Below are 27191 nucleotides of genomic sequence, written 5' to 3' on the forward strand. Positions count from 1 at the left end.
TGTCTGAAGAAAAATCACTTTGAAACAGGAGATACTTTTATTATTTTTTTTTATTCTTGAGTACCAGGGTGTCCAGACAATTCCAGTGCCAGTACTGCAAAGGTAAGGTAAGGTTAAGGTAAGATTAAGGTTGAAGTAAGGTAAGGACAAAAGAAGATCAGTAATGCTGCATTACTGAGAAGAGATGGAACGTTTTAGCTGGTGATACAGGACTAACGGTGACCAGCAACTGATGCATTTGAAGTATCACTTGAAGATCTTCAGCGGGGTGAACTATGACCCCCAGCTGCCAGGATTTTCAGGACATCAAAATACATTGACAGATGCAGACATCAGCCAAGGTGCAAAAATATAAATATTAAAGAAGAATTTTTTATTATCATTATTTTTTTTCCCCTAGATCTGACTTCCTTTGTCGTTTCCTTTGTAGACGTCTTCCCCTTTATAAAATACTCTACTCTCTGAAGAGCGACATGAATAACTTCTGCCTGGCCTTTCCTCCTTTCAAGTGTTTTCCTTCTTGCACTTCTTACCCTAACTTTTAATGCATACCTTTTCCCTCATCCCTTTCTCATCCCCCTTCTCCCTTTCTTTCTCTGGATTTTGAACAAGGAGCCACCCGTCTGGCAGCCCCCCAGCTCCTCAGGGTGGCCGAAGGACAACAGAAGGGGACGGCGTCGCAGGCACCATCCCGCCTCCCCCCCCAGGCCCCCTCAGGGGGCAAAGCACCGCGCCGCGCCCAACCGCCCCTCCTCAGCGCGGTGCGTACCACCTGCGGTGAGACGGGGGGGGCTCAACTTCCACCTGAGGGATGAGCGCCCTCACGGTAACCTCAGCGGTAAAGCCGAGCCCTCAGCCTCTTTTAGCAGAATCGGCAGTCTACGCGAGGGCGGCCACGAAGCGGGGACGAGGAGGTGAAGGCCGAGTCTCCAATCCCACACACCCCCGCCAAGCCGATGTGGTACCGCCCGCCCCGCTCCCCGCCAAGGGGGCCCCTCTCTCTGTCAGGGCAGAGTGACACGGGGCGGAGCTTCGCGTTTCAACTGGTTTGTCCCTCCGGGCAGCCCGTAGCGTGCCGTCCCCGCCGCCATTATGGAGGGAGCCGGGGCCTCCTCCGAGGCCCTCCGCTATGCCGAATACACCGGGGCCGCTACGGGTGCCGGCAAGGGCCAAACCGAGCCGGGCCGGGGGCTGGTGAGCGCGCTGCGCGGCGGGCGGGCGGGGCGGGCACTGGGGGGGGGGGGGGACAAGGACGGGCTCTGCCCGCACCAGGGGGATTGGGTTTCACGCTTATTAAATGCCTGTGAATACATGCTCGTGTCCACGCGTCTGCTCCTACGAGTTTACTTTTTAATGCCGTTTTTCACATCACAGTTCTCTATATATGATATATGGGTTCTGTGACCTATCTATCCTTTGTTACAGCAGTCTAGGAGTACAGTGTCTACAGCGGGAGTTGTTTTGTCGTGTTCTTGGTGTGTTCTGGGTTACGTGGAAGGGTTTTATATTACCGGGTTCTGGACCTTTGGGATTTTCTCCCACCTTTTGGTGGAGAATGCAGTGTCCTCAGCTTTTAAGGGTTTCTGCTGGGGCTGTGGTCTTTGGGCTTCTGTCACGGGGATTTGTAGGATTAGCGCTTAGGTTTTAGTGGGAGCTGGAGAGTGATCCTGTAACTGCTTTGAAGATAAGGACCTTAAACTGACATTACAGAAGAAGTGCGAAGTATTTCAGAGTGGGCTTTTGTCGTGCGCTGGAACAGGCTCCCCAAGGATGCAGTCACAGCACCAAGCCTGAGTTTAAGAAGCGTTTGGACTGTGCTTGTAGTTATATGATCCAAATTTTTGGGTAGACATGTGTGGTGCCAGGAGTTGGACTCAGCGATCCTTGTGGGTCCCTTCCAACTTGGGATATTCTATGATTTGTGTAGCCTAAAACATGTCAGCCAGCTTGGTACCATAGGGACCAGCTGCGGTGTTCACACATTCAGGTTCAGAGGCTATGAACAACAGCAAGTCTAAATGAAAATCCATGCGGTACCACGATCAGAGCCTTGAAGAAAAAAGGGAAGAAAGCTCGCCCTTGAGCTTCCAGGTGCTAAGATACGTTTTTACATTTAACTATAATTGATAATCCGTACTTTTTGAGGAATAACATTGGTAAAGACATGCCATTTCTGTGATAGTTAGAGACTACTGTTCAGTAAAAGGCGGGAATATAAATTAATTAAAATGGCTTCATCTCTAACTCATATTCTCTCAGTCTTGACTAGATTTATCCTGAAGTGCTTCTTCATGAAGCTCATCTTTAACTTGTCAATGTCTTATAAAATGCATTTTCAGCCATACTTCTTGTAACAAATGGTTGGCTATGGGAGCTAATTTGTAGTTTGACTGGAACCTATTTCATGGCCTCATGTAAGCAGTGGAATAAGAGACAGGGTACATGCTTATTAGATTCCCAGCTAAGGAATTCTGGAATTCAGAAGGAGGTGAAGTTGTATATAATTAAATGCAAAGATGTTGCAGGACAAAGCAATTTTTATTTATTTATTTATTTATTTATTTTTTACTAAATTCAAAGGTGTAGCAAGATCAGCTGTAGCATTGTGCGTCTATTCATTACCGCATCCAAGGTTAAGAGTGTCTTGTGGTAGTTTCACACTAATGGCTACGTAAACTCCATCACACTGCGCGCTCACTCCCCCTCCTCAAACGAACAGGGGGAGAAAATATGACGAAAAAGGGCTTAAGGTTTGAGATAACGGCAAGCAGATCACTCACCAATTACCATCACAGGCAAAATAGATTCGGCATAGGGAGATTAATATAATTTATTCCCTGTTACTAACAGATTAGAACAGTGAGAAACTAAAAGCAAACTAAAAACACCTTCCCCGCCCCATGCACCCTCTCCTACCTTGACATTGATTAAGATATTAAACAGGACCATTCCCAGGACAGACCCCTGAGGGACACTGGTTGTCACTGGTCTCCACTTGGACATGGAGCCGTTGGCCACCACTCTCTGGGTGCAGCCTTCAAGCCAATTCCTTCTGCACTGAATGGTCTGCCCTTCAAATCATCTCTCGCCAATGTGGAGATCAGGATGTTACGTGGGACTGTGTCAAAGGCCGTACAGAAGTCTAGGGAAATGATCCTGGTTAGTCTTCCATTGTCAACTGATACACCCATTCCATCATAGAAGAAACCAGGTTGGTGAGGCATGATTTGCCCTTGGTGAAGCCATGCTGGCTGTCTCGGATCCCCTCCTTGTCCTCCTGCATGTGCCTTGACATTGCTTCCAGGAGGAAATGTTCCATGATCTTCCCAGGCACTGAGGTGAGGCTCACAGGTCTGTAGTTGCCCAGGTCTTCCTTTCTATCCTTTTTAAAAATGGGAGTGATGTTTCCCTTTCTCCATTCACCAGGGACTTCACCTGACTGCCAGGACTTTTCAAGTAGGATGGAGAGAGGCTTGGCAACTCCATCAGCCCATTCCCTCAGGACTCTGGGATGCACAGCGTCGGGCCCCACAGACTTGTACCTGTTCAGTTCCATCAGGTGGTCTCGAACCTGCTCTTTGCTTGCAGTGGGAGGCACTTCGCTCCCCCAGCCAAACCTCGCCCAGAGGTTCAGGGACTCGAGAGACGTGGGAAGCCTGACTGGCAGCGAAGACTGAGGTCAAGAAGTTGCTGAGTACCTCAGCCTTCTCCATGTCTTTCCTTGCCAGTTCTTCTCTCTTGTTTATCAGAGGGGGCACACTCTCCATGGCCTTTCTTTTCTGGCCAATGTACCGAGAGAATCCCTTCTTGTCATTCTTTGCATCCCTCGCCAAGCTCAGTTCCATCCATGCCTTGGCTTTCCTGCCCCATCCCTGCACACCCGGACAGCATCCCTGTGCTCTTCCCAGGCCACGTGTCCCTGCTTCCCCTGCCTGTGCATTTCCTTCTTGCACCTCAGTCTGACCAGCAGCTCCTGGCTCAGCCATGCTGGCTGTCTGCCCTCCCTGCCCGCTTTCTTACACAGGAGATTGAGAGTTCTTGCACTCTAAGGAAAACATCCTTAAAGAGCTGCCAGCTCTGGTCAGCTCCTTTGTCCCTAAGGACCGTGTTCCAGGGGATCCCATCCACTAGGTCTATAAACAGCTGGAATTTTGGTCTTTGGAAGTTGAGGGTCCTGACTTTGCTCTTTGCCAGGACTGTATTTCTTGAAATCACAAACTCAGCTAGGACATGGTCACTGCAGCTCAGACTGCCTCCAGCCTTAACCTTTTCAACAAGTTCATCCCCACTGGTGAGCACCAGGTCTGGTAACGCTTCTCCTCCAGTTGGGTTGTCTCATACCTGGACCAGGCAGTTGTCCTCAACGCACTCCGGGAGTCTCCTGGATTGGTCAGAGCCTGCTGTGGGGCTTCCCCAGCTCACAGCCAGGTGGTTGAAGTCCCCCATCAGCTGAGAGCATGCAAGAGTTTTCTTTTTAAACAGAAAAGAGAAAAAAATGCTGTAAAATAGATGATAAAAAATGACATGAAAATTGGGTGAGTATGGAGAGGAGTATCCAGCTGAAATTACTTTTAATTTACTATTGGAAAAGAAATTAAATTTCATAGGAAGGTAAGAGTGGATGCAAGGCATTAGGTTATGAAATCAAATCTGTTGCAGATAGTTTATGATATAATCCCAACGTATCCGGCTCCATATAGAGCTGATTAGGTGGTTTGCTCTGAAACAGGCTTCTAATAAGCTGTAGCTACTCTTCTGAGGAGTAGAAGAAACCTTCTGCCTTCTATGCCAAATACAATCATTTATTTCAGGCATTTTTATTTATTCTGAATATTAAACAATATTCAGAAATATTTTTGTATGCTTGGTTAATATACTTTTGAATCCTATTTCTTAGCAGCATACAGCTGTTTAAAGAGAAAAAAGACTAATAAATTGCTGTCCAGCCCATCAGAACAAATTACTGTTTTCTGTGTGCTTTTTATTCCATTAGACTGTAGCTTTCTGTGGCCCAAAAAAGAATCCAGCTCTTGCTGTGTATCTGAAAGCTAATTGCGGGAAAAGCAAAATATTTTTCATTTAACCAAGAAAGGTGTTTTCACTGATAGTAGTAGAAGAAGCAGAGTATAAAATCCAAACCCTGTTTAAACAGGTATATTTTGACATTTGTGAAGTTGGTTTGGGTAGCCTGTAGTCAGATGTATTGTGCTGAAACTTTAAAAGCGTGTATTTGAAATTCTCTTTATGTTTGCTAAATTACCTTTTTTTTCCACTACATAGAAGAAAAAGTTGTAATGCTACAAGTTACAGAAGTTACCTTTTTGAGCACAGTTAAGTTAGCAGGGCACAGTGGATTATGAATTTGCAGAAAGAATAACTTATTCTTCCCAGTTTTACTCTTCCCAGTTTCTTCTCAAAAATTAAGGTTTCTGGAAAATTGAGTATTAAAAAACTAGGCCATAGATCTCTATGCTAACAGCATAAAATGTGTACCTCTGCATATATACTGTATGTTAGTTAATACGCTTTATCCTTTTTTGTTTGCCAAATGCTCTGATAAGTCAGGTATTGCAGTTGCCTTTCTAATGTGTGTATTTCCTAATACATAATTCTCAAAAGAATAATAAAAAAAAAAAAATCCAGGTTTTGCAGATTTAGCAAAACTTTCTTTTATTATCTGTATCGAAGAGGGTTTGTTACTGAAAACTGAAATACATAGTAAAATTAAAATACTGAGATCAGCAGAATAGCACAGGGTTGATGACTTACCTTTGGGAGCTGATTCATTGAATCAAGAAAGGGACAGATTTTACTTTTTAATCTTTTATTTCTTTATTTTTCCCTCTTGGATCTTAAAAGAATGCTTTCATATAAAAACCCACATATTTTAAATTTCTTAAACTTGTTTATTTTTTGGGGAAAAAAAAGGTAGTTCTGTCATAGTTGAAAGTCAGAGTTGTTGCTTTTTGTTGGTGGTGGGTTTTTTTGAGCCTTTGAGTCTGAAATAGCAGGCATTTTCAAGCAATGTGATCCAAAATAGTCATGGTGCTTGTTGTCTTAGCGTGCCATAAATAAGCTGATCCCTTTCACATTGAGAATGAATTGTTTTCTTTAATATTGATGAGAAAAGGGTGCATTTAATTAAAGCTCTGCACTCACTATAAGAATAAAATTGTGTTCTTTATTTCAAAGCACCAGAGTAGCCTTGATTTATTCTTCTAAATAATCATCTGAGTTAAGTGAGCATGGAAAAGGAATCTGAAGCAGACTGGACTTAAAGGATTTACTGGTTAGTACTTGAAGTTACCTCTGATTTTATGAGAGAGGCTGTGACAGTAAAAGATGAACCATGCAATCTTTCTTCCATTGATTTAAATTCAGTTTTTAAACCAACGTTCCTCAGCTTTTTGGGTACCTCACCTGTAAATGTGGACAATCTTTCATGCCTCTCTGGCTTGATCTTCCAATGCCTTTTAGCTACTTTTCTGGCTGGTCTTCAGATTCCTGCTGATCTTCCTTACAGTTTTTAACCTTGAGCTGCTGACACTTTTTTTTTTTTTTACCTTTTTTTTTTCCTTTTAAATCTGCTTTCCACTAGCTTTCCAGTAACTGCGAGTGCTTTCCACTGAGATTGCAATAGTATGTGCCAGTGGACGTGACTGACTCTATCAAAGGCCCTCAGGGATCTCTGCCCTGTGTTCCCAAACCACTCTGCAAAAACACTTAAGCAATGTCTGCGCTGAGCTGACAGGGTCCAGGTTTTATTTATTAGCCTGGTTTCTGCTCTGCCTTTACCTGCGAGGAGGTGTCTCTTACCAGTGGCAGTGTACCTTGCTATAAATCGCTGACATAAGCCACCTTGTTGGTGGCAAAGCAAGTATAACTTAATTTTGACAAGCACAGGTTAATAAATATATATTTTTTTCCCAATATGATCTATTTCACACATTGTTGGGCTCTTAATTGGCTGTAACCACTTAGTGAAAGATTCTCGCTGTCACTCTGAATGAGTTCTGGAAAGTCTGTACTGCATATAAATCCATGATCACAGACCACAGAATAATATAGGATTTCTATAGGGTTTTGATATTTCCAGAAACGTGGCAGTTGCTGCTTAGTCTCTAAACAGAGATCAGAAGAATTTCGTGGAAGGTTTTTGTATATTGAGAGCCTGGGAAAACCGATTTGTGAGAAGAAATGAAACGAATTTTAGTTTAGTGAGGAGATGAACTGTGTGCTTCACCGTTTTATTTCATCTGCCATTTAAGGCAGCATACTTATATTTTTTTCATGGTCTGAAGATGAAGGGAAATTTTGTGCAACTGAAAGGAACAACAGACATTAAACTACTACGTTATTTTTACATGCTTATAGTTCAGAAATGATTGCTAATATCAAGACTTAAGGCTACACTGAAATGGAGAGTTAGACAAATAAAATGGGATAGACAGGTGGATGTTAAGCACTTCTGTATAAAACTCCCCCAGTCTTAACTTTGGAGCTCTAGCTGGGTTCTAGCCCCTGATAATCCAATTCTTGAAGGCTTTAAAACCTGTATTTCCCAACTCTTCCCCTCCTCTGTCTAGAAATAGGATTGGCTACAAAGAATTTTAGCCCTGGGGGGTCTTAGTAGTGAAGACTGCATGGTTCCAGATCCTGTTACTGGGACACTAATGTAGAAAATTGGGCCTCCAGTCCTGCTCTCAGCTTTGTTGGTAGAAATCTTATAAGCCAGTTTTTGGATAAATGCAGAAGTAATAGGAGCAGAAAGCCATACACAGAAGAGGCAATCTGGTGATAAAAGCATTTTCACCGTACTTATGTTTTGAGTTCTAACTAAACAGGCTTAATCTGATTTCTCATGATTTCTGGCATAAACTTCAAGGCATTATTAAACCATCATAAAACAGGTAATGCCACAGATAACATTATTTCAGTTTTTTTTCAAATGTTAAACATAGGCTTTTCAGATGTGGATAGATAGCCTGACACACCAGACGTGTGGTTGTGATGCTTGTTACCATTCCTGAGTTCTGGAGAAGGTTGAGGAGTCAGTCCCATCTTCAAGGTTTACTAAGTATTGTGTAGTAGCTTCTTGTTCAATATCCTTCATAAGATGCTTGACTTTCTTCAAAAACTGTGTAGAAAAATTTACATACCCCTTCCGGGGCCTTTCAGCTAGCAAAAGGTAGGAGTTGCTAGTGAATCAGATGGTCAAGTCTTTTGGAGAGTTTGGTTCCAAGAGTCCAGTTAGACTTGAAGCAAATTTAAGCTGAAAATGAAAACTGTCTTAAGTTTCTTTACAAATATTTTTACTCTAAGTACAGACAGTAAATAATGAAATGTCCAGTCTCCATGTGTTGACTATGGTGCTTCCATGAGTCACAGAGTGAGAGGTGGAAGACATTACTGTTTGTGGCTACGGCTGTGGGATGGGACTTTTTTTTTTTGCTCCCCATGTTTTTGTAATAAACTAACACCTTCTGTTATGGCAAACGTTATTTCAGACTGTGTTGAACTAGTCTGCGCAAAAAAAAATTCAGGTAATCCTGGGCAGTGTCTGCCTTATGTTTTTATTATTGCATATAGTAAGCTGTTAGTGTTTATTCACTGATATGCTAATGGATAGTTGCAAGTTAAACCTGAAGCATTGGGTTTGTGGGGCTGAAGTATAAAATCTGATGTAGCCTGTGGAATACAGAACCTTCTTTTATATTTCATATAAATTATATATGGCAGGCATAAGAAATACTCGCTGTTAAAGATGCCTGTATTTCAAATTGAATTTGCAGTTTATTTTGTTTCCTGTTTTTCTGCTTTAGGCCAGATCTATGATAGCAGTTGGACTTGGCATTGCAACCGTTGCATTTGCAGGTAAGCTGAATTTCTAGCAGACTGTGGAACTGCTATCTGTCTGCTGCTGTTTCCAAACACGTTAATGGAGTTTTTATGAATATTTATTTTGGGAAGTGGAAGTTGCCTGAGAGCGCTATGGAGAATTGTGCCCAGTTGTAGCTCCTGTCCCTTCAAAATTCCCTGATACGTTTTCCAAAATTCTCTTTGAAAAAGTCGCTGCTAGAGAAACATATTTTATGGGCAGCAGTGAAAAGGTTCTGCATATTCTTTCTCTGCAAAATATAATGTAAGATGATGACATTATACATGCACGCACACACAAGGATATTGCAAGGAAGAGGTTCTTTAGTACAGAAGTGCGTAGCAGGATCTTCTGGTGTGAAGGTGATGCTAGACAAATTCAAATAGAGAAAAATAAAAGGCTTTAGTGGCTACAGTGCTTTATCAGATTAAACTGTACCTATAATAGCTTGTTTGTTACCTGAACTCTTTGTATCTGGACTTTGTTTTTTCTGAAAAAGTATTCCAGTGTGAACGTGGGCCGTTGGCTTAACATGATTTACATGCGGGTTGATTCAGATGGCATAACTGGTCTGTTCTGGTATTGAAATACACAAGTTGGTATCCATTACTTCCAGGACGTAAAATCGGCCATGCTCAGACATGTGCAAATGTGTACACCAAGAATAGATGCACACAGATGAACAAGTTGTGCTAAAATTCAGCAGGTGTTTTGTGGGTACAGCTGTTTTATTTTAATTAGGGGAAGGAAAGTCAGGATTTTTGGTGATGTACACCTGTTAAGTTTGTTGTTATATGTGCTTGTGTGGAAGCAGAAGAGGAGTGCTTTTAGAATTTCTTTTGCTGGTTGAGCTGAAGTAGTAGTGACAGCTAGCAATGAAGTGGTAAAAGAAAGCTTTAAGAAGAAGGTGAGGTAGTATGTTATTTGTACATGACAGCATTTCAGCAATGATACTCCAGCAGTGGTTTTAACTTGTATGTTAGTGTAGGCACAGACTTAAATGGCTAAAATAACCTATGGAGACATCCTGTATTTTAAGAATGAAAGCAAGATGTTATAAGAGTAAAGCAGAGACACATTTGATAAAATGCTTTTCCATTGTGTATAATAGTAAGTTATGTTGCTAATGAATGATTAATCAAAACATAAATTGGGGGAAGGGGACCTACAGGGAAAACCTGCCAGTAATGCAATACAAATTTTGATTGTTTAGTTGGTAGACCCTCTTTGTGCTTCAGAGAATACAGCCTGATTTAGTGTGATGTAGTCTTTCTTAGCTATAGATGCTCACTGCCATTTGGGAGTTGAATGGCTATGAATCCCAAAAGGCCTTCTCTTTGTAACAAAATAAAAAATGCAGTGCTTACAATATGTGATTAAGCGTACAACATCATACCAAGAAACATGTAGTATATAGATTTCTTTGGAAGACGTAACCTTTGAACAGTATTTAATAAATAATGTTTATTGAAGGCTAATGTTTCATATTTTGCTTTTTCTTAAAGTTCACAAGGCAGATAACTTCATTTGTCATATTGAAATGCATTTAAATCTATTTATTTTGTGCGCAAGCACAACAGATCTTTGCGCTCTGTGACTGGGTTTTTATATTCAGTGTATCAGCATTCTCCTGCCCCCAGTCCCAATATAAAGACTGAAAAATGTAAACCACTGCAGGTTTATCACAGGATTTCTGCTGGGCAAGATCCAAAACCAGCTGTTGAGGGAATATCTTGAAAAGCAGTAAAGTGCAACAGTGCTGTACAACAAATAAATGAAATGAAAAGATTAACAATGAAGAATGATTTTGATTTATTTTTTTTTAATGAAAACTCTTTCTTCTGTAAGGTGAGGAGCAGATGTCAGAGGCTATTTGTGTGTGTATGTGTGAATGTTGATTATAAGTTCATCTAACTTCAATCTTTTCCAGGCCGTTATGCATTCCATCTTTGGAAGCCATTGGAGCAAGCAATTACAGAGACAGCAAGGAAGATTTCAACTTCTGTAAGTTTAGAGGTTACTTCATAATAGCTAAATCATTTTTAAATTCTACGTATTTAGAAAGGAGCCATTTTATGTTTGAACATGGTAAGTGCCAGCTAGATTTTTTTTTTTCCCCAGGGTGAGGGTGCTCCTTACTCTGTATGTTATAGCATTTTATTGGGTATATTTTAAGTCTCTGTAGATGAAACTGTATCAAAAAATGTTTGTGAGATTTCATAAGCAATTCTGATTTTTCTGGTGACATTCTGTTTCAGAACTTTTTACTAGTAAGTCTTACAAGAAGTTGTTGAAGTGGGCTGTGAGAAGATAGCTAAATCCTAGCAATTACAAAGCAATGACCTGCAGTTTCATTTTAAGAAGCTAAAAAGGAACAAATTCAGTCATTTTTCTTACAGATAAACTTCCAGGAAAGGTTGCCAAAGAGATGGAGGAGCTTGTTTTCTTTCTTTGCAACTCATGTGTGAACAAGAAAACAAGGTCCTCTATCTCTTTGCACACGAGTTGTCTTTTTTTGTTGTTGTTCCCCAGCTACAACGTTTGAGCTCTTAACCAAGATCCTGTTTTCTTTATTGCTCCACTTGTTTTAAAATAAAATAATGAAGAAGACAAATCAAAAGGTAGGCTGTTGTGAGAGGAGGAAATACAGGAAATATTCCAGAGCGCTTTCTTTTTGGCTTCAATGACTGCACTGTTCTCTGGTAAATAAATAAATATGTTCCATTCCAGTTTGTTTAAAGTAATTCCTACTGAGGTAGGTGACTGCTTATAGCAACTGATTCTTTCAAAGTTCAGTCTGCGAACACTTGTCCAAGATGGAAGTGGATAATTCCACCATTCACCTTTTGATGTGTGAGCGTGAGTGAATAGTTATTGCAGATGATTATTTTCTGAAAAAAACATGCAGGATTTTTGAAGTGTTCCTTAACGTTGCATGTATTTGTGAGGCCAGTTGCAACGTGGAGCTTGTCTATATACTGCATGTCAAGAATAGGCAGAAGCTAGAGGCCAGATTTGTTTGCCTTCTCTCCTTCGTGTTGATGTGCTGAAGGTGCAAGGACGATCAGTGCAAGCTTCTGGGGGAGGGAAAGACTCAAAACGTGGGCTGTCCTCTTAGGGCAGTTCCACGCTTGTTCTTAATTGTGATGTGTATCAGCCAGAAATGGTGTGCCTGGATCAATTTTTGCTCTCTGTCCCTCTATTGCATTGCTGTCGTGTGACCAACACCAATTTCATTTTTCCTTTCTAAAGTCATTTTTGGAGAGATTCCCATGTTGCCTGCCAAAACATCAGAGGGGACTTTAGGCATTGTGAATTAAATTGCTATCATGTGAAGCAGATACACTGTGACTAGAACTAGCAAGCGGTAAGGATGTAGCTTCAGAGTAGGGAGTGCTTCAGTCTTCATTCTCCTTCTCCAGAAGTTTGTCCAGCACTTCATCTATCCACTTGTAGCTACGGACTAGTGAATCTAAATTCAGACATTTGCATGCAAGAATGCAGGTGGTGACTCTCTTTAATACATTGAAATATGACATGCTACTGCACAGAGAGGTGCCTGTTCCTAGGAAACAGTACCCCTCAGAACCAGTATGTTGGCTGAGCCTGGCTCAGTCGAGGTCTATTTCATTTTTACCTTAATGACTTCCACAGTCCTGCAGAATTCACCAACAACCCAGAGTACCTTCTGAATTCTCAGTGGTCATGGAGTTGAGTCCTGTTTCTGCCTTCACATCCTGCCTTAAAGCCCAGAGTTTTATGTTGATCTCCAGTAGGGTGCTTCTCTTCTATTGCTGATAATAAAAATAGAAGTTTTCAATATAACATGAGATCTGCTGGATATACTAAAACTCTTTTCTGGTTTGCCATTAACTGCAAGTATTTGTTAACTGTATACTTGTGAGGGTAATGGCAATTTTTTTTTCTACAATCATAGTCCAAATTTAAGTCCCTTGTCTAATTCCAAAGCCAAGGTTATCTGTTCTCTATTACTCTACAGGTACAACTTTATTGGATTGCATGTTTTCTGAGATTTTTTTTCCCCTTAACAATCATTTCCTATTTGTAATTTGTCTGTAAAACAATAGAAAGAGAAAATACTATATACAAAGATTCTAGGTAAGTGTTTGTTGTCCAAACTTCTTTAGTGCTTCACATGATTTTGTTTTGGGGAATTTGAAGCTGCTGAATGTAATCTATGGGTTAGCACTTTCATCATGTCTCTTTGCAGCTTGTTGCTCTCTAAACTGTGCTGACAATGGAAATCAAGCAGTTAGTACTTCTGCCTGTGTTTACTGGAAAAAGCACCTGGTATTCATTTCGTGTCTAGGCTTAGTGCTACTTTGCTGGTTTCCTGAAGTGTTTGGAGGCTCCTAACTTGGTCACTGTATTTTTCAGTGGTTACTCTCGTTTTCTAGAATCAAACCCTGTCCCTCATAGCCTTCGTTTTTGGGGGGTGTGTGAAGCAGCTGCCTGTTGAAATGCAAGCTGGTTCTTTCTGTAAGCCCCTACTCTTCTTCTCCCCACGTTTGCGGTTACTTTTTTTTTCCTGTTCACAATAGAAATTGCAACTCTTGTTAGCTGCAGTTGCATAGTGTTACGCTTTCTTCCTGCTCGCTAATAAATTACTTACGTGAGGTCAAGTTGAGCAGTTACGAAGTGATCATTTAAAGTGCCTGCTTGTTGGATCTTGAGTACCTGACACTATTTATTTACCTAAATAACTAATGTGTAGAGTCAACAATTCCACTCATCTTCTAGCTAAAAGGAGCAAGTAAAGGCAACTAAAAAGTGTTACATTTTATTCTGAATTCCTACCTCTCATTTAGCTTTAACTTATGGCAATTAAATATATAGACTTTTTAAGTGTAAAGAGTAAATGCTGCTGTGATTTAGTACTGACATTTTCTGCCATCGTTTTTCAGGGGAAGACGACATAAGAGGGAACATTTTTATTTCTCCTCTATAACAAGTCCATCACGATGGTTTCCACAGAAACACTTTGTTTTTAAATTTATTTATTTTTAGCTTGAACCTTATTTTGTTACTCGTATCACTAATGCCAATGACACTGTTTTGTTTCTCTGGGTAACGTCTTGAATGTATTGCAAATAGAAGGTTCATGGTGCTAAGTAGTCAATTGTTTTTTCTTCCTCAGAGAGACCTTAATGCTATTAATCATAATGTTAATATTTTCTTATAAGAGTAAATAAAAAATATTTCAAGAGCACTGCTTTTCCTTTTTTAATCAATGATATTTAATATTCAGCTATAGAAACAGCAATTCTAGGCAAATTTGTTAAAATCCTCAAATTCCCCAACCCTGAAAATTGTGGTCCAGAAAACAATGGTCCCTTCTATAGCACCTCATGTGAATTTTTTCCACTGTTTCCTTTATTTGATCCATTTCTTCTCAGATGCGTAGAGTTCTGAATTAAGAAGTAAGAGTAGCAATCATCCATCTTGTCCTTCATTGAAAATAAAACTTCCAGAGATTAATACAATTTGCAGCCCATTTTATGTTAATCTCTATGATGATCTCAGCAAATTTTAGTTTACTTTATAAACACAGCTTCTAAATAGCACACGCACACACTGTGTTTATTACCTTTTTCTGTGGGGAACTGTGGTGGTGGTGGACCAACACAAAAAGTTATCAGAAAAAAAAAAAAAACACTACCTCATATAATTTGATGTGATGTCTGGTTTCAGTTATGGAGTTTTGAATATCATTTATCTTGCATGGAACTAGTCATTATGCTTTCTCTGTGCTATTCCAGGAAAAGTATCTTGAAGATGTCACAGTCCAAATGAATTGGATTTTGTGAAAAATTACAAGAGTGAATGCATGTTTGCAGAACAAGTTCAGCCATCTTCTGTTTCACCCTCAACCTATTAATAGCATTTGTTCAGTAAGCAGAATTTGCTTATATAAGTTGCTAAACAGTAACAATATGCAAGGAAATGAGTAAATTAAATGGAAGTTCCCCTGCCCCTCTCCAATAGGATGAAGAAACGGAGAGCTCATCTTAGTGATTCTTCCAGTATAAAATTTTTCTGCAATAGCCAGAGTTAATAAATAATAAAGTGTCTGGAACTATCTACACATCAGAAAGTTCTCTTAACAGAAAAATACCTGAGTATTTTTTCATTCACTGTAGTCATTACTTAGAAAAGAAAGCATTTTTTCTTAGTTTTAATTTCAATAGCGTGGAAAAGTTGTTTTATATGGGAACTAGAAATTTGCCAAGATGTTTCCTAAAATGAAGACTTAATGCTTCTTCCCCATATTCTAACCAAGAGGAACAGTGGCTTCGATGTCTAATTTCCTTTTGCTTTAAATTCTGTTTAGGTTCAATACTTTAATTTAACAAAATGATTATTCTTGCCCTGTGCTTCATTTCTGAGAAGAATATACTTTTTCCTGATGCCCACTTGCACACAGTGTTTTTGAAGGTTCCTATTTGTTTATGTGCCAAAGGACATAGACAACAGAATTTCTTTTTTGATTTCTCTTGGAAGTGAACCAAATCAAGGCTTCCTGAGGTTGGAGCAATGTCAAGGAAAAGTGCTTTAAAAACATGAAAAAATATTTCTGAATTTAAGCCTATAGCCATCTCTCTCTCTATTCCCTGATTTCAAATGAGCTATTTTAGATGAAATCTACCAAGAACAGAGAGGAGCTTTATTAGAGAGAATTCAAATATTGCTTTTCTGTACATGAATCAGTGTCCAATTGTTAGAGCTGTATGCTGGGGTTGAAGAATTAACCTTTTCAGTAATCCATCTGTATTTAAGTTTCTTTGTAAGAAGTTCTGGAAAATATTTCACAGGGCATTAAAGCATGCTTTTTTCTTTTCTCATGGCTGTAGTAATTCTTCGATGTCCTTGCAAATTTCTGGGCACGTTTACCTCCTCAAGGATGTTACCTGGTGACCATTAAATCATTAGAATAATTTCCTCTTGGACTGGAGAAACCATTTGTGTTCCCTGTGTACTGTAACCTCTAATGTTGCTGTGCACTATGACAGACCTGCTTTGTGTTACCCTACAGCTGTAGCAGTGGTTCATCAACAGATTTTTGTTGTAGGCATGGCATGCCTGCAGTTGCTTTGGTTTTGATAACCAGAGTGTTACAGTGGTGGTAATTTCATGTATGTTTTGAGTGGGGTGGGAAGCAGAAAAGTAAGATTTGCTACAGATTATAGCAGCACAAAAAAAGTTGACAAAAAAATAATGTATATATATATCTTTCCTGTGGCTGTGTGAGACTTCCTGGCTACACGAGGGTATTGCTGCCTTCAGAGACGTTCTGTACCGGTGGCAATAGGTGATTATTTCTGAACCATGCTTTTGGGTGAATGTCGTTCCCAACCTTAATTAAAGGCTTTATTTAGATATCATAGACAGAGCCTTATAAATGCTTTAATGCATTTGAAATTACTTGAGAGAGAATATCTATAAACGTAAGGCAAAATTCTTGCTGGATATGAATGGATATATTTAGTGTAGCTAGTGAGAAAAGTGTTTTATTAAGGGCCAGGCACATGTTTACTGGGGGGTAAAAGGAACATTTAAAAAGTAATCTCAGCTCTCAGGCCAGACTTCCCTTTGACAGCAGCAAAAGAAGCTTATTTTTCCCTAGATGATAGGGTTTGCACTGAGGAAAAAAAAACTTCAGTCTTGTTGAGTGCAGATTCAGTTGGCACTGTGTGCCAATTCCCAGAGGCAGGCTGTCTTGGAGCTGTGTCTGTTGCCTCTGGGACTGTTATTTGTATAGCAGTGGGCTATCCCTAATTCTTCTGTAAGAAACATTTACATTGAGGAAATCATTGCTAACCATCCTTGTGGTTCAGTAACTGTTTAAAAATTTATTTTAAAATGTATTTACAGTTGACAAGTATACTTTCAACCTATTCCCTATGACAATTAATTGTTGCAATGATTTACTCTCATCTCTATCTCTTCTTTAATGTTCTTTTCCTTTTTTTTTCTTACTTTTGTCTTAAAACAGTGGCTAAAGTCGCACATGCTAGTGAGTTTTTTATGAAAAACTAACCCCAAATCCTGTTTCCAATCTTGATCAGTCATCAGTGTCTAGGGAAGGATATAAAGGAAAAACCTGGCTAGTGTTTTCCCATGTACTCTGCTACTTTCCCGTCTTCTCCAGCACAGTGATTTCCTGAAATAGAGCTTGCAGTTTTTTCTAAACCTTTTCTCTTTTTTTTTTTTCAGGGTTTCTTCAAATAATTCTTTGATATATTTTTTTAAGTAACATTGATTCATATAAAAAAATTGACTCATCAGTTTATTATATTTATCATTCTTATCGTTTTATTATAGCTTATACCTACTTTCTTTGTAGAAATATGTGGAATTCAGAGTGATCATCCATAATTCCTTGGATGCCAGAATGTTGTGACTCTTGCCATTTTCCATTTCAGTGCATCCAGTACTATTCTAAACAACTTTCCTCCTTTCCCTTCCCTTCCTCCCCAAACACAGGCAGTGTACTGCTTTATACTAGCATGTACTTAGATTCTGGACTGTTTTGCCTGAAGGCAGGATTTTAATGGTTGTAGCTATTAATATCTTCTATTAGTAGTAGAAGATTGTAAAAACACAGATAGCTATTTTTAAGTTGGCTTTTGTATGTGTTAACACCCAGGAGAAGTCCTTTCATATTATCTGGTTTCTACTCACTCCATGCCTTCAAAATAAATTATAGATGAATGTTATGCTCTGACTGGGGTCAAATAAATAGGATTTAGGTCCTGGCACCTTGTATATGAAACTAATTATTGCTGGTTTTGTCTTTTTTCTTCTTAGAGTCTTTCATCCTACTATAAAGGAGGATTTGAACAGAAAATGAGTAGGCGAGAAGCAAGTCTTATTTTAGGTGTAAGGTAGGTGTGTTGCATTAATGTGTTTTTGTTTGTTGAGTGAATGAAGAAAATGCATGTTGAAAGAATGTGGAATACTCCGGCCAAAACCATGTATTTTTTTTAAAGACACCTAATGGCTTAAACCATTCTAATATTCTGTTTAAGCTAGAAAGCAAATAATAAAATAGTGATGGAACATGCGACTTACGTTTGGCTTGAAGGTATGGCAACATACTGCATTGGAGAATTAGTGCTCTTAAAATAATCAGAATAGCACATACTGTGCTAATTAGTGCAATCACATGGCTTGGTTTCCAATAAAAACCCTGATATGAGCAATATTGTAGATTATATTGATAAATAAGGAAAACAAATCAATTTTGCTCTTTTTTTTGTCAGTATTTTTTTTCTTCTCCCTACTCTTCAGTTTGTATGGATTAAGAGTTACAGCATACTCCAAACAAAAAGTACATTGAGAGACTTGTCATTTAGAGTGGGTATAGCAAGTCATTTCCAGGCTGAGGAATCAATGGATTTTCAAGTGGATTTTTTTTCAGAAACGTGGTTGGCCAGTGGTAGGACATGTTTTAGCAGGTTCTGTAAAGCAAATGGTGAGTTTAAAGGCTCTCCAGATGAGAGGAGCAGATCTGACCTTAGGTAGTAGATATCCTATTTCTGGTTTAGATTAGTTCTGAATTCTAAGATTAGGAAAAATAAAGAGGATGGTTTTAATTATCTCCAGAAGAAATTATTTCAGGTGGTGAAAATTGAGACTTAGAATCTTGTTCGTGTGCTATTTGTGTTTACTTCTAACATAATGGAAATCATGGAGATGTAGCATTCATTTCAAGAATTTGTAAAATAAAAAACTACATTTGAAATATTTTGTGCTTGAACACTGAACAGGAGATTTATATGAATGCTACTCAGAAATATTTCCTTTGACCTTTATGTTTGATAATGTATTTACATTTTCACTTACTTTATAAGGGCAGATTCAGTCGTGTTGCAGAGTAGCACACTGCAGCTCATTAAAGTCTGTTTACAGTGGTAATGCTTAGTCTGAACACTGCTCATGTACATGCCTGAAGTTTCTTCACATCTGAAGTCAGTCCCTGATTAATTTTTTATTTTAATAGCTTGAGTCTGCACAGGGAACAGTGACACTGCTTGATGTGTTTGGGCTCAGGCTTGCAAATACCATTCTTAATCAGATATAAGGAATGTTCTTAATGTTTAAAGAATTGAGCCTTTAATTGTGTAGCTGCATGGCTAATACCTTTATAGGAAGCTTTCACATTGTTTGAAAACACCTTCATAGACCAGTTTTTAACTCAGTATTACTCAGTATGTATAAAGGTGCCATTTAAAAAAAACGAGTGTGTTTTAAAGTATTATGGAAACTGCCAAGCTATGAATAAACTAGATTTTTGCCTGGGCATTGATCTTATTTTTGTAGCTTTTGTCTTCTGTGTCTTCGCTTCCAAGTCATGTTAAATTTGGGGGCAGAGACTTTTTTCATTATTTTAAGTGCTCAGTATGTATGTGGGCACTCTGTAAATAAAGAGGCATGATAAAGGTGAACATACAATGGCAGCTTTTACATTTCAAATACATTGGCTCTTTACACATTCCAGATATTATACTCCAATAGACATTTTCTAAGATTGCAAGGTTTTCAACAGAAACATGTATGTGCATTGTTTATATTTAAACTATGTAAAATGTATCCAAAGCTACAGAGTACTGTACTAAAAATACCAACTATTTTCAAGTTTTATTATTAAGCAGAACAGATTACTGAAATTCAGTACAAAATGGCAATAATTTTTAACAGCTATATACCCTCTAGGAGGAACTGCTGGTGGGAGAGATGGGGAAATGTCTGAGATGAGATAGAAAGTGAAAATGTTAGGAGTGTTATCCAAACATTAGATTTGCCAGTATAAAATAATTTTGCCTATGGACGTCTTAAGTATAATGGCTTACTACTATCAAATCCCTGCTGCTGAATTTCTGAAGTTAGAAAATGTCTGATGAAAATTGTAAGTTAAAATTCTAGATAAAAATTAATAAAATTATCTATACCATACCATTTCTTCCACGGAAAGAGATGCAAAATATTTCTTTCCAAAGAAAGTGTTTGTTAATGTACAAAGTGAATTACGATAATTATGCATTAGTTGAAAATGTTTGTTGTGATTTTTAAAACATGAATCACTTAACAGCTTTTTTTTTTAAAGGTTACGTAAAAGAACATGCACTAAATAAACAGTATTTAAGATTCGGTAGTTTTGATTCTTTTTTTTTTTCCTTGTGTTTTATTTTTCATTGTAAACATAGGTATATTGTATGATTGTAAGGCCACTCAAGTTGGGAGAGACCTCAGGAGCTCTCTAGTCCTTTCTGTTGCTCAAAACAAGGTTGCTCAGCTCTTTACCCAGAGGGTCTTCAAAGATGCTCTGGGCAACCTGTGTCACTGTTGGGCTGTCCTGGTTGAGCAGAAAGTATCGTGTCCGGTCCAAACCTCTCATCTCACTTCTCGCCCATTTTCTCTCACCTTCCCACCATGAGTCCCTGTGGAGGGCCTGGACCCGTACTCTTCCCTATCTCTGTGTAGGCACTGAGGGGCTGCTTTTTCCAGGCTGAACAAGCCCCATTCCCTCAGCCCCTTCTCACAAGGCAAATGCTCCAGCCCCTGAGCAAGGTGGGGCCTTTCCTGAACCTGCTCTGGTTGCTCTACATCTGCTCTGTGCAGGGGTGCAGCATCTGGATGTGACAGAATCATAGAATCATGGAAACACAAGGTTGGAAAGAACCTACAAGATCATTTAGCCCAGCTGTCCTCCTATCACCAATACTACCCACTAAGCTACTAAATCGTATCTCCTATCAGCTTGTCCAGATGCTTCTTGAACACCGTGAGAGATGGGTGACTCCACCACCTCCCTGGGCAGGTTGTTCCAGTGCCTGACCACTCTGTGAGAGAGAGAGTTTTTCCTGATAGCTAATCTAAATCTCCCCAGGCACAATTTGTGGCCATTTCCTCAAGTCTTATCATTAATTACCTGGGAGAAGAGGCCGACCCCCTCCTCATCACAACGTCCCTTCAAGAAGTTGTAGAGTGCGGTGAGGTGCCCTGAGTGCCCTGAGCCTCCTCTTCTCCAGACTAAACACCCCCAGCTCCCTCAGCTGCTCCTCGTAAGACCTGTGCTCCAGACCCCTCACCAGTTTTGTTGCCCTTCTCTGAACACTCTCGAGCACCTCGATGTCCTTCTTGTAGTGAGGGGCCCAAAACTGAACACAGTACTCGAGGTGCGGCCTCACCAAAGCTGAGTACAGGGGGACTATCACCTCCCTGCTCCTGCTGGCTACGCTATTCCTGATACAAGCCAGGATTCCATTGGCCTTCTTGGACGCTTCATGTGCTTGGCTGAGTAGATGGGAAGAGATACTTCTGGCAACCAAGTGACCATGCTCCTGTCCATACTGCCATGAGGCTGCTGTCCTCCTTTGCTGCTGTCTCATGACCTCGTTGTCCTCCAGGTGTCGTCCTTCCAGCAGAGCTGCTCCCCAGCCCGGCTGTGCAGTGCCCATAGCACTGTGAAGGGCTCATCCCCGCCAGGTGCCGGGCTCTGCATCTGTGTCCTTGCTGAATTGCATGAAGGGTTCCTGGTAGCCCCTTCCTGCAGCCCACCCAGGGCCCCTGAAGGTCAGCCCTGCCCTTAAAAGTGTTCCCAGTGTTCCTGGGGATAGACTTTTCAGCCAGAGGAAGTCAGGGAGGTTAGGAGGTGGTGTTGGGTTGACTCAGGTTGTGAGGTTGTACCAGTTCAATGAAAATTAGATTTTTGACATTAGGTTTTTTTTTTCTGATAGCAATTAATCCTTTATATATAAGTCTTTATAGCCAGATAAGACAATGTCAAATTTCATTAGTTTATGAGATACAAACACCACATTTTCAGTTGCTTGTTAGAACAAAACTGCGTGATTTTCCATAATAGGCAGCAGCAACTTTTCCAGTTAGCCATTTGAATTTCTAAATGTGCTATATCAACTTCCCTTTATATTATTATGATATAAAACTATTATTACAACATTAAGCAACAGATGCACAAGTAAAAATATGGGCATCTTATTTTTAGCTATCTGATAATAAATCATTTTTGTAGTTCCAGGCGCTTCACCCTCTGGTTAATTCTTACTTTCTGGATTACTTTGTTCCACTGAAATGTTCTTTTCTTACACAGTTCTGTGAACTATTTTTGTAACATACACTAATTTCCCTGTGACAGAGTAATAATTTGAGGTTGTTTACCTCGGGAGCGTAGTTAGGCTGATAACTTGCGTTCAGACTGTATCTACAAAAAGATTAATTGAATCATCGCTGATTAAGAAGCTACCTGAAGTGGAAAATATTGCTTCGTTTCTGCATGCTAACAAATTACGAAAAACTAAACCATTTAAACTGTCCTTTTGCATACCAGAGTCTACTGTGCTGGCATACTGCATCCATAAGTGGTTATTTGTCTGGTAAGGTACATATTTAATTTAGTTGAAGTACATATTTTATGTATCTGTCATTGAAGGAAACAGCATTATGTAGCTCTTGTAAATCAACATGTCCGTAAATGCAACGTATTGAACAGCTTTGCAAAAATAACAAATACATTTTTTCACCAGGCTCCAACAGAGAGTATTTATAGCAACTATAAAAATATTTACAGTAGAAAAAATATGATAATATTTAATATTTGTTGTTTTGTCATTGGTCATATAAATACCTCTTTTCTAGGAGGAAAAAATATTTTTTCTGCATCTGATGATAAGAATACCAACTAGATACACCTAAAGCTGCTTTTTTATTTCCTCCTGAATTATGTATTTTAAATCACTGTGGGTGTATTGAGTTTGAAAAAAAAAGGAAAAAGGATGAAGGATGTTTGTATGTGTCAAATACACAGGCTTTTTTTAAAATGTCCTTCCCAGTATCTTGCATGTCTTTTGTTAAGTTTCCTCAAAGATGCAATTTTATGTTTCGTCCACAAGATGGTGAAAATCTCAAGTTTTAATTATTTTTGAAGCCAGTATAAACTGTTAATTTACAGCCTGAATGCAGTGGCATTTATAGTAAGCACTTCAATTTATTTTTGCAGTCCATCTGCTGGCAAGGCCAAAATCAGAACAGCCCATAGAAGAATCATGATTTTGAATCATCCTGATAAAGGTAAGTAATTCTTTTTTCTTTTTCTTTTTCTTTTTTTAATCAAAGCTGGAAAGGAAGAGGCTTAAATGAGATCTCTTCAGTTTACTGATTGTATAAACAACCACACTGTATGAAGTTTATTTATAGACTTAAGCTTCTGTGCATTTTATCTCAGATAAACTAGACTGATTTCCAGACTTTATGAACTACATCTTTAGTAAGTTGCTCAGCTTTCTTTAAGGTTTTCTTGTCTTGTGCTATTTCAGATAAAACTATAAGCTTGTGTAACAGTGCTCCACACTGGTTTACAAGAAGAAAAAAAAAAAACAACCCTTCTGCAAAATAAGGAAAAATGAGCTACAACATTTTTATATTAAACTCCTGTTCCTGTATTGAAATGGGATGGATCAGTCACGTGTACAAAAGTAACTTTCTGTGGGGAAATGTTCTGCAGGCACTAAGTATATCATTTTTGAATTTCAGGCTTCCTTGAATTCACTTGGAAAAAATGTAAAGCTGGGCACTGTTGCTTTACTGGCCAGGTTTTTAATGTAAATTTATCTTACAGAAAGGCTATTATTATAACTTTAACTACACTACAGCTGGTTGAGAAAGAAAGCCCATATGTTCATTGCTGTTTCGACTTTAAAATAACAGATGGTGAAGAGTTGCACTGTATTTCAGAAGTCAAAAGGGGAAATCAGAGGGTTTTTTTTTTTACATCTTCTTGACAGAATTACAGGGCTCCCTGCCTGCACCCCATTTTAAGAAAATGGGAAAAATAACTGACCACTGGCCATGTGAAGTGTTTAGTCAATGCTTTTCTTTAATGTCTTCATCCCTCAATTTAATTCTGAAGTCGTCCTGCTTATTCGATGTCATGCTTTCATTTTTTACACTTTTTTTGTAATGTACAAGCTGCATAAATATAATTTCTTTTCTAGTTTATCTTTTGCGTTTTTAATACATCATGATGGTCAAATGCCTCTTAACTGCTAGAGTACCCAGGAGGTCAAAAGATTTTAATAATAAATTTCAAAGTTTTATTGTAGCAGTATTCAGAGACTTGAGCCAGAACCATGAATCTCCATGTGGGTGTTGAGTAGCCCTAAGGAGGCAGTTCCCGTTACAAAGATCATACTTTTTAACCGACGGCTCTTACAGCATAATGCACCTGCAGCTGGGCACAATGCAGGTTCCGATGGATGTAGTGAGGCCTCCTGTGCGCTATTAGGATGGAGCATTTTCACAGTAGGAACACCAGTTGAAGGGATTTGTGCCTCCTTGCTGCCCCTGCAGCTCTTCCGGCATGGCCAAAAAGAAAAATGTTGTCTAATGTCTTCAGCTGCAGAGCTAAGGCCTGGAGTGATCTTGAACGTATGGCATCACAGAGAGATTTGTTCGCACATGTATGTATCTTGATTTCTTCTGGCTCTGGTAGCACAGATGTGCTTTTAAAAATAATATCCAGCATTAGAGTGTTATTCCAAAATAATGTTTTACCAGCTGGAGTTGTTTGAAGAAAGAGCAGTAAATACAGTTTTTAAGTTACATGTTATCTGAGACTCAAAACGTTGAAGAGAACATGATTAGAAATAAATAAGAAATATATAGAAGTTTGCATAATAACATCCCCAGTGAGCAGTACTAAAGTGGTTGCTTATTAACCTTTACTTAGTTCAGTTTAAAAGTGTTTTTATGTTTATATATTGTATGTTATTTTTTATCAGTTAATAATCTTATGAAAGAATACTTGCTGACAGAAACAGAGGAAGAGATAAGTCTTTTGGACTTGCCTTAATTATAAACAAACACTTAGGCAATCATGAGATTGAATTTTCTCTCATTGGAGGGCTACAAAATTAATATGGCACTCAAGGATGTAAATGTAGTGAAAACACTTCTAGCAGATTGGAATTTAAGATCTTGCACTGTAGTTATGTAGTAAACGAAAGACAAAGATAAAAGGCGAAGTTAAAAATATTTTGGATACCTTGTTTATTGCAGTTTATAGTCTTTACTGTTTATCTTCTTGTCTACTCTTTGAAAGAAGCAATACTCAACCAATGTAGCAAATCCTGGGTAGAAAGACAATTCTTTTATTATTATTAGTTTTAGTTTTTAGTTTTTATATTTCGATTCTCTACCCTTCCCTGCCTCACTTTGCTCAAATGTGTTTTAGCTATTAGGACTACATTCAAACAAAACCAAAACATGAGCAAGAGACTTGAACTCCATTATTTTTTCCACTTGTTTTATTAGACCATGCACTGACTTTATAATGATCTGGATTGCTGCAGGAATGGCTTTTTGTTTTTGTTTACACATGTTTACTGCTACTACTTCTCTGTTTCTTCTATCACTGTCTTTTATGATGAATGAAAAATTATGATTGAACAGATGCCTTGGAAAAGGCTGTTCGATATGCTGAATAGTACTGCTGGAATCACATTTTTACATTAAAAAAATATATAGGTGTATTCTAGTAAATGGCAAGTTACTGATACAGACCTCGTAATGCTGTTTTCAGTGACTGTAGGCAGATGGTTGGCACTCAGGGGGAGAGTAAAAAAACAAACACAAAAAGATTGCTGAACTGTAATCAAATTGTTAGATGGAGCGTAAAGCAATGACAGTGTTCAGGACTAGAAGTTAGAAGGCGTACCATGTTTAAATAGCTTTAATGTGACAGTTTCTGCCTGGTAATTCTGGGCATCTAGAATAGCAGAGGCTTGGTGTGTGTGTGTGTGTGTGTGCACATGTTTAATGATTTTGTCAAAATTATTTATAAAATTTTGCCTCTTAGTTTTTGGGGTGGGTTGGCATAATAGCTATTAGCTTTAGATGAATGTTTGAGACAGCTGACCTTGCATACATTTGCAGCAAAACTGCATTGCAAGTCTAAATCACACCAGTGTGAAATGGTTTTAGATTTCAGACTTCTTTAGGAGACAAATTGTTTAGCTTTATTCTTCAGTGACTTCAGTTTTGATTACATTCTTCATGTTCCCGTATCAATTAGTTTTCTTCATATCAGTGTCATTTTTTTAATCAGTTGTATGAGAAGGATCTACTTAGGAAGGGGAGCTAATAAAAGCAAGTAATAAGGGGATTCTGTAAGTAAAGCAGTTGATACTGATGTGTAAATGGTAATCCTTTACCTTTTTTTCTTCTCAGGTGGATCACCTTACTTAGCAACAAAAATAAATGAAGCAAAAGACTTGCTGGAATCCAGTGCCAAAAATTGAAATCCTAAGCCTTGCATCAAAGGAGATCCAAAAAAAAAAGAAAATCAACTTTTACACGTCTTTCTGTGGAAGATTCAATAGATTCATTGTGTGCAGCTACAAGTACATCTACTTGTTCTGCACGGTTTCTTAACACTGCACTGAATGTTTATATTTATTGTCAGAATTAAAGGTGTAAGACTATTTAAAAGCAAACAATTCTATTACAGTTACGTTTAAGATTTAGTGTATTTTTTACTGAATTATGATACATTACAAGCTTTGAAAATTCTCTTAATGTGTTTTTCTTCTGAAGTAGTTACTTATATGAAACTCTTGGACCTTCTTAAAATTGAAAAAGGTCTTAAATATAGACTTCTCCTTCACTGTTGAAGACAACTGTTGTGAGAAAATCCATGACACTGTGTTTGGTCACTGGAAACATGACAAATCCCATACGGCAAGTTTTCATCATTACCTTACAACTGAATCCATTCCTCTGTGAAATGGTAGGGTTTATTGATGAGTGCAGTTTCAGTGGTGCAACTCAGGGGAGGGGATGAGTAATGGAACTGGGGTTGTTTAGTATGGGGAAGAGGAGGCTCAGGGGAGACCTCATTGCTCTCTACAGCTACCTGAAAGGAAGGTGTGGGGAGCTGGGGGTCGGCCTCTTCTCACAGGTAACCAGTGATAGGACTAGAGGGAACGGCCTCAAGTTGCGCCAGGGGAGGTTCAGGTTGGAAATGAGGAGACATTTCTTCTCAGAAAGAGCAGTCAGGCACTGGGACGGGTTGCCCAGGGAGGTGGTGGAGTCACCATCCTTGGGGGTGTTCAAGGAAAGGTTGGGCGGGGTGCGTAGGGACATGGTTTAGTGGGTGACACTGGTGGTAGGGGATGGTTGGACCAGATGATCTTGGAGGTCTTGTCCAACCCTAATGGTTCTGTGATTCAATGGGAGTAGAGACTGTACTTTCCATTAGCTTTATATATGGGGC

The 27191-nt window shown here is 39.0% G+C and overlaps 1 protein-coding gene across 2 annotated transcripts; it reads left to right on the forward strand.

Annotated features, from left to right (window-relative positions):
- DNAJC15 (DnaJ heat shock protein family (Hsp40) member C15) lies at positions 1 to 26412 on the forward strand. Of its 2 annotated transcripts, XM_080592856.1 has the most exons (7): positions 1 to 1194; positions 8823 to 8874; positions 10809 to 10882; positions 17708 to 17784; positions 22920 to 22990; positions 24315 to 24378; positions 26147 to 26412. In XM_080592856.1, the coding sequence occupies exons 1-7, from the start codon at positions 1093 to 1095 to the stop codon at positions 26178 to 26180; spliced, it is 474 nt and encodes a 157-aa protein (XP_080448982.1). In that variant the 5' UTR covers positions 1 to 1092; the 3' UTR covers positions 26181 to 26412. The 2 variants fall into 2 exon arrangements, with proteins under 2 accessions (XP_080448982.1, XP_080448983.1); XM_080592857.1 differs by lacking the exon at positions 24315 to 24378 and having other exon boundaries at positions 1024 to 1194.
- Positions 26413 to 27191: the final 779 nt, after the last annotated feature.

This window comes from Anser brachyrhynchus (assembly GCF_964034855.1).
Source record: "Anser brachyrhynchus genome assembly, chromosome: 1".
NCBI lineage: Eukaryota > Metazoa > Chordata > Aves > Anseriformes > Anatidae > Anser > Anser brachyrhynchus.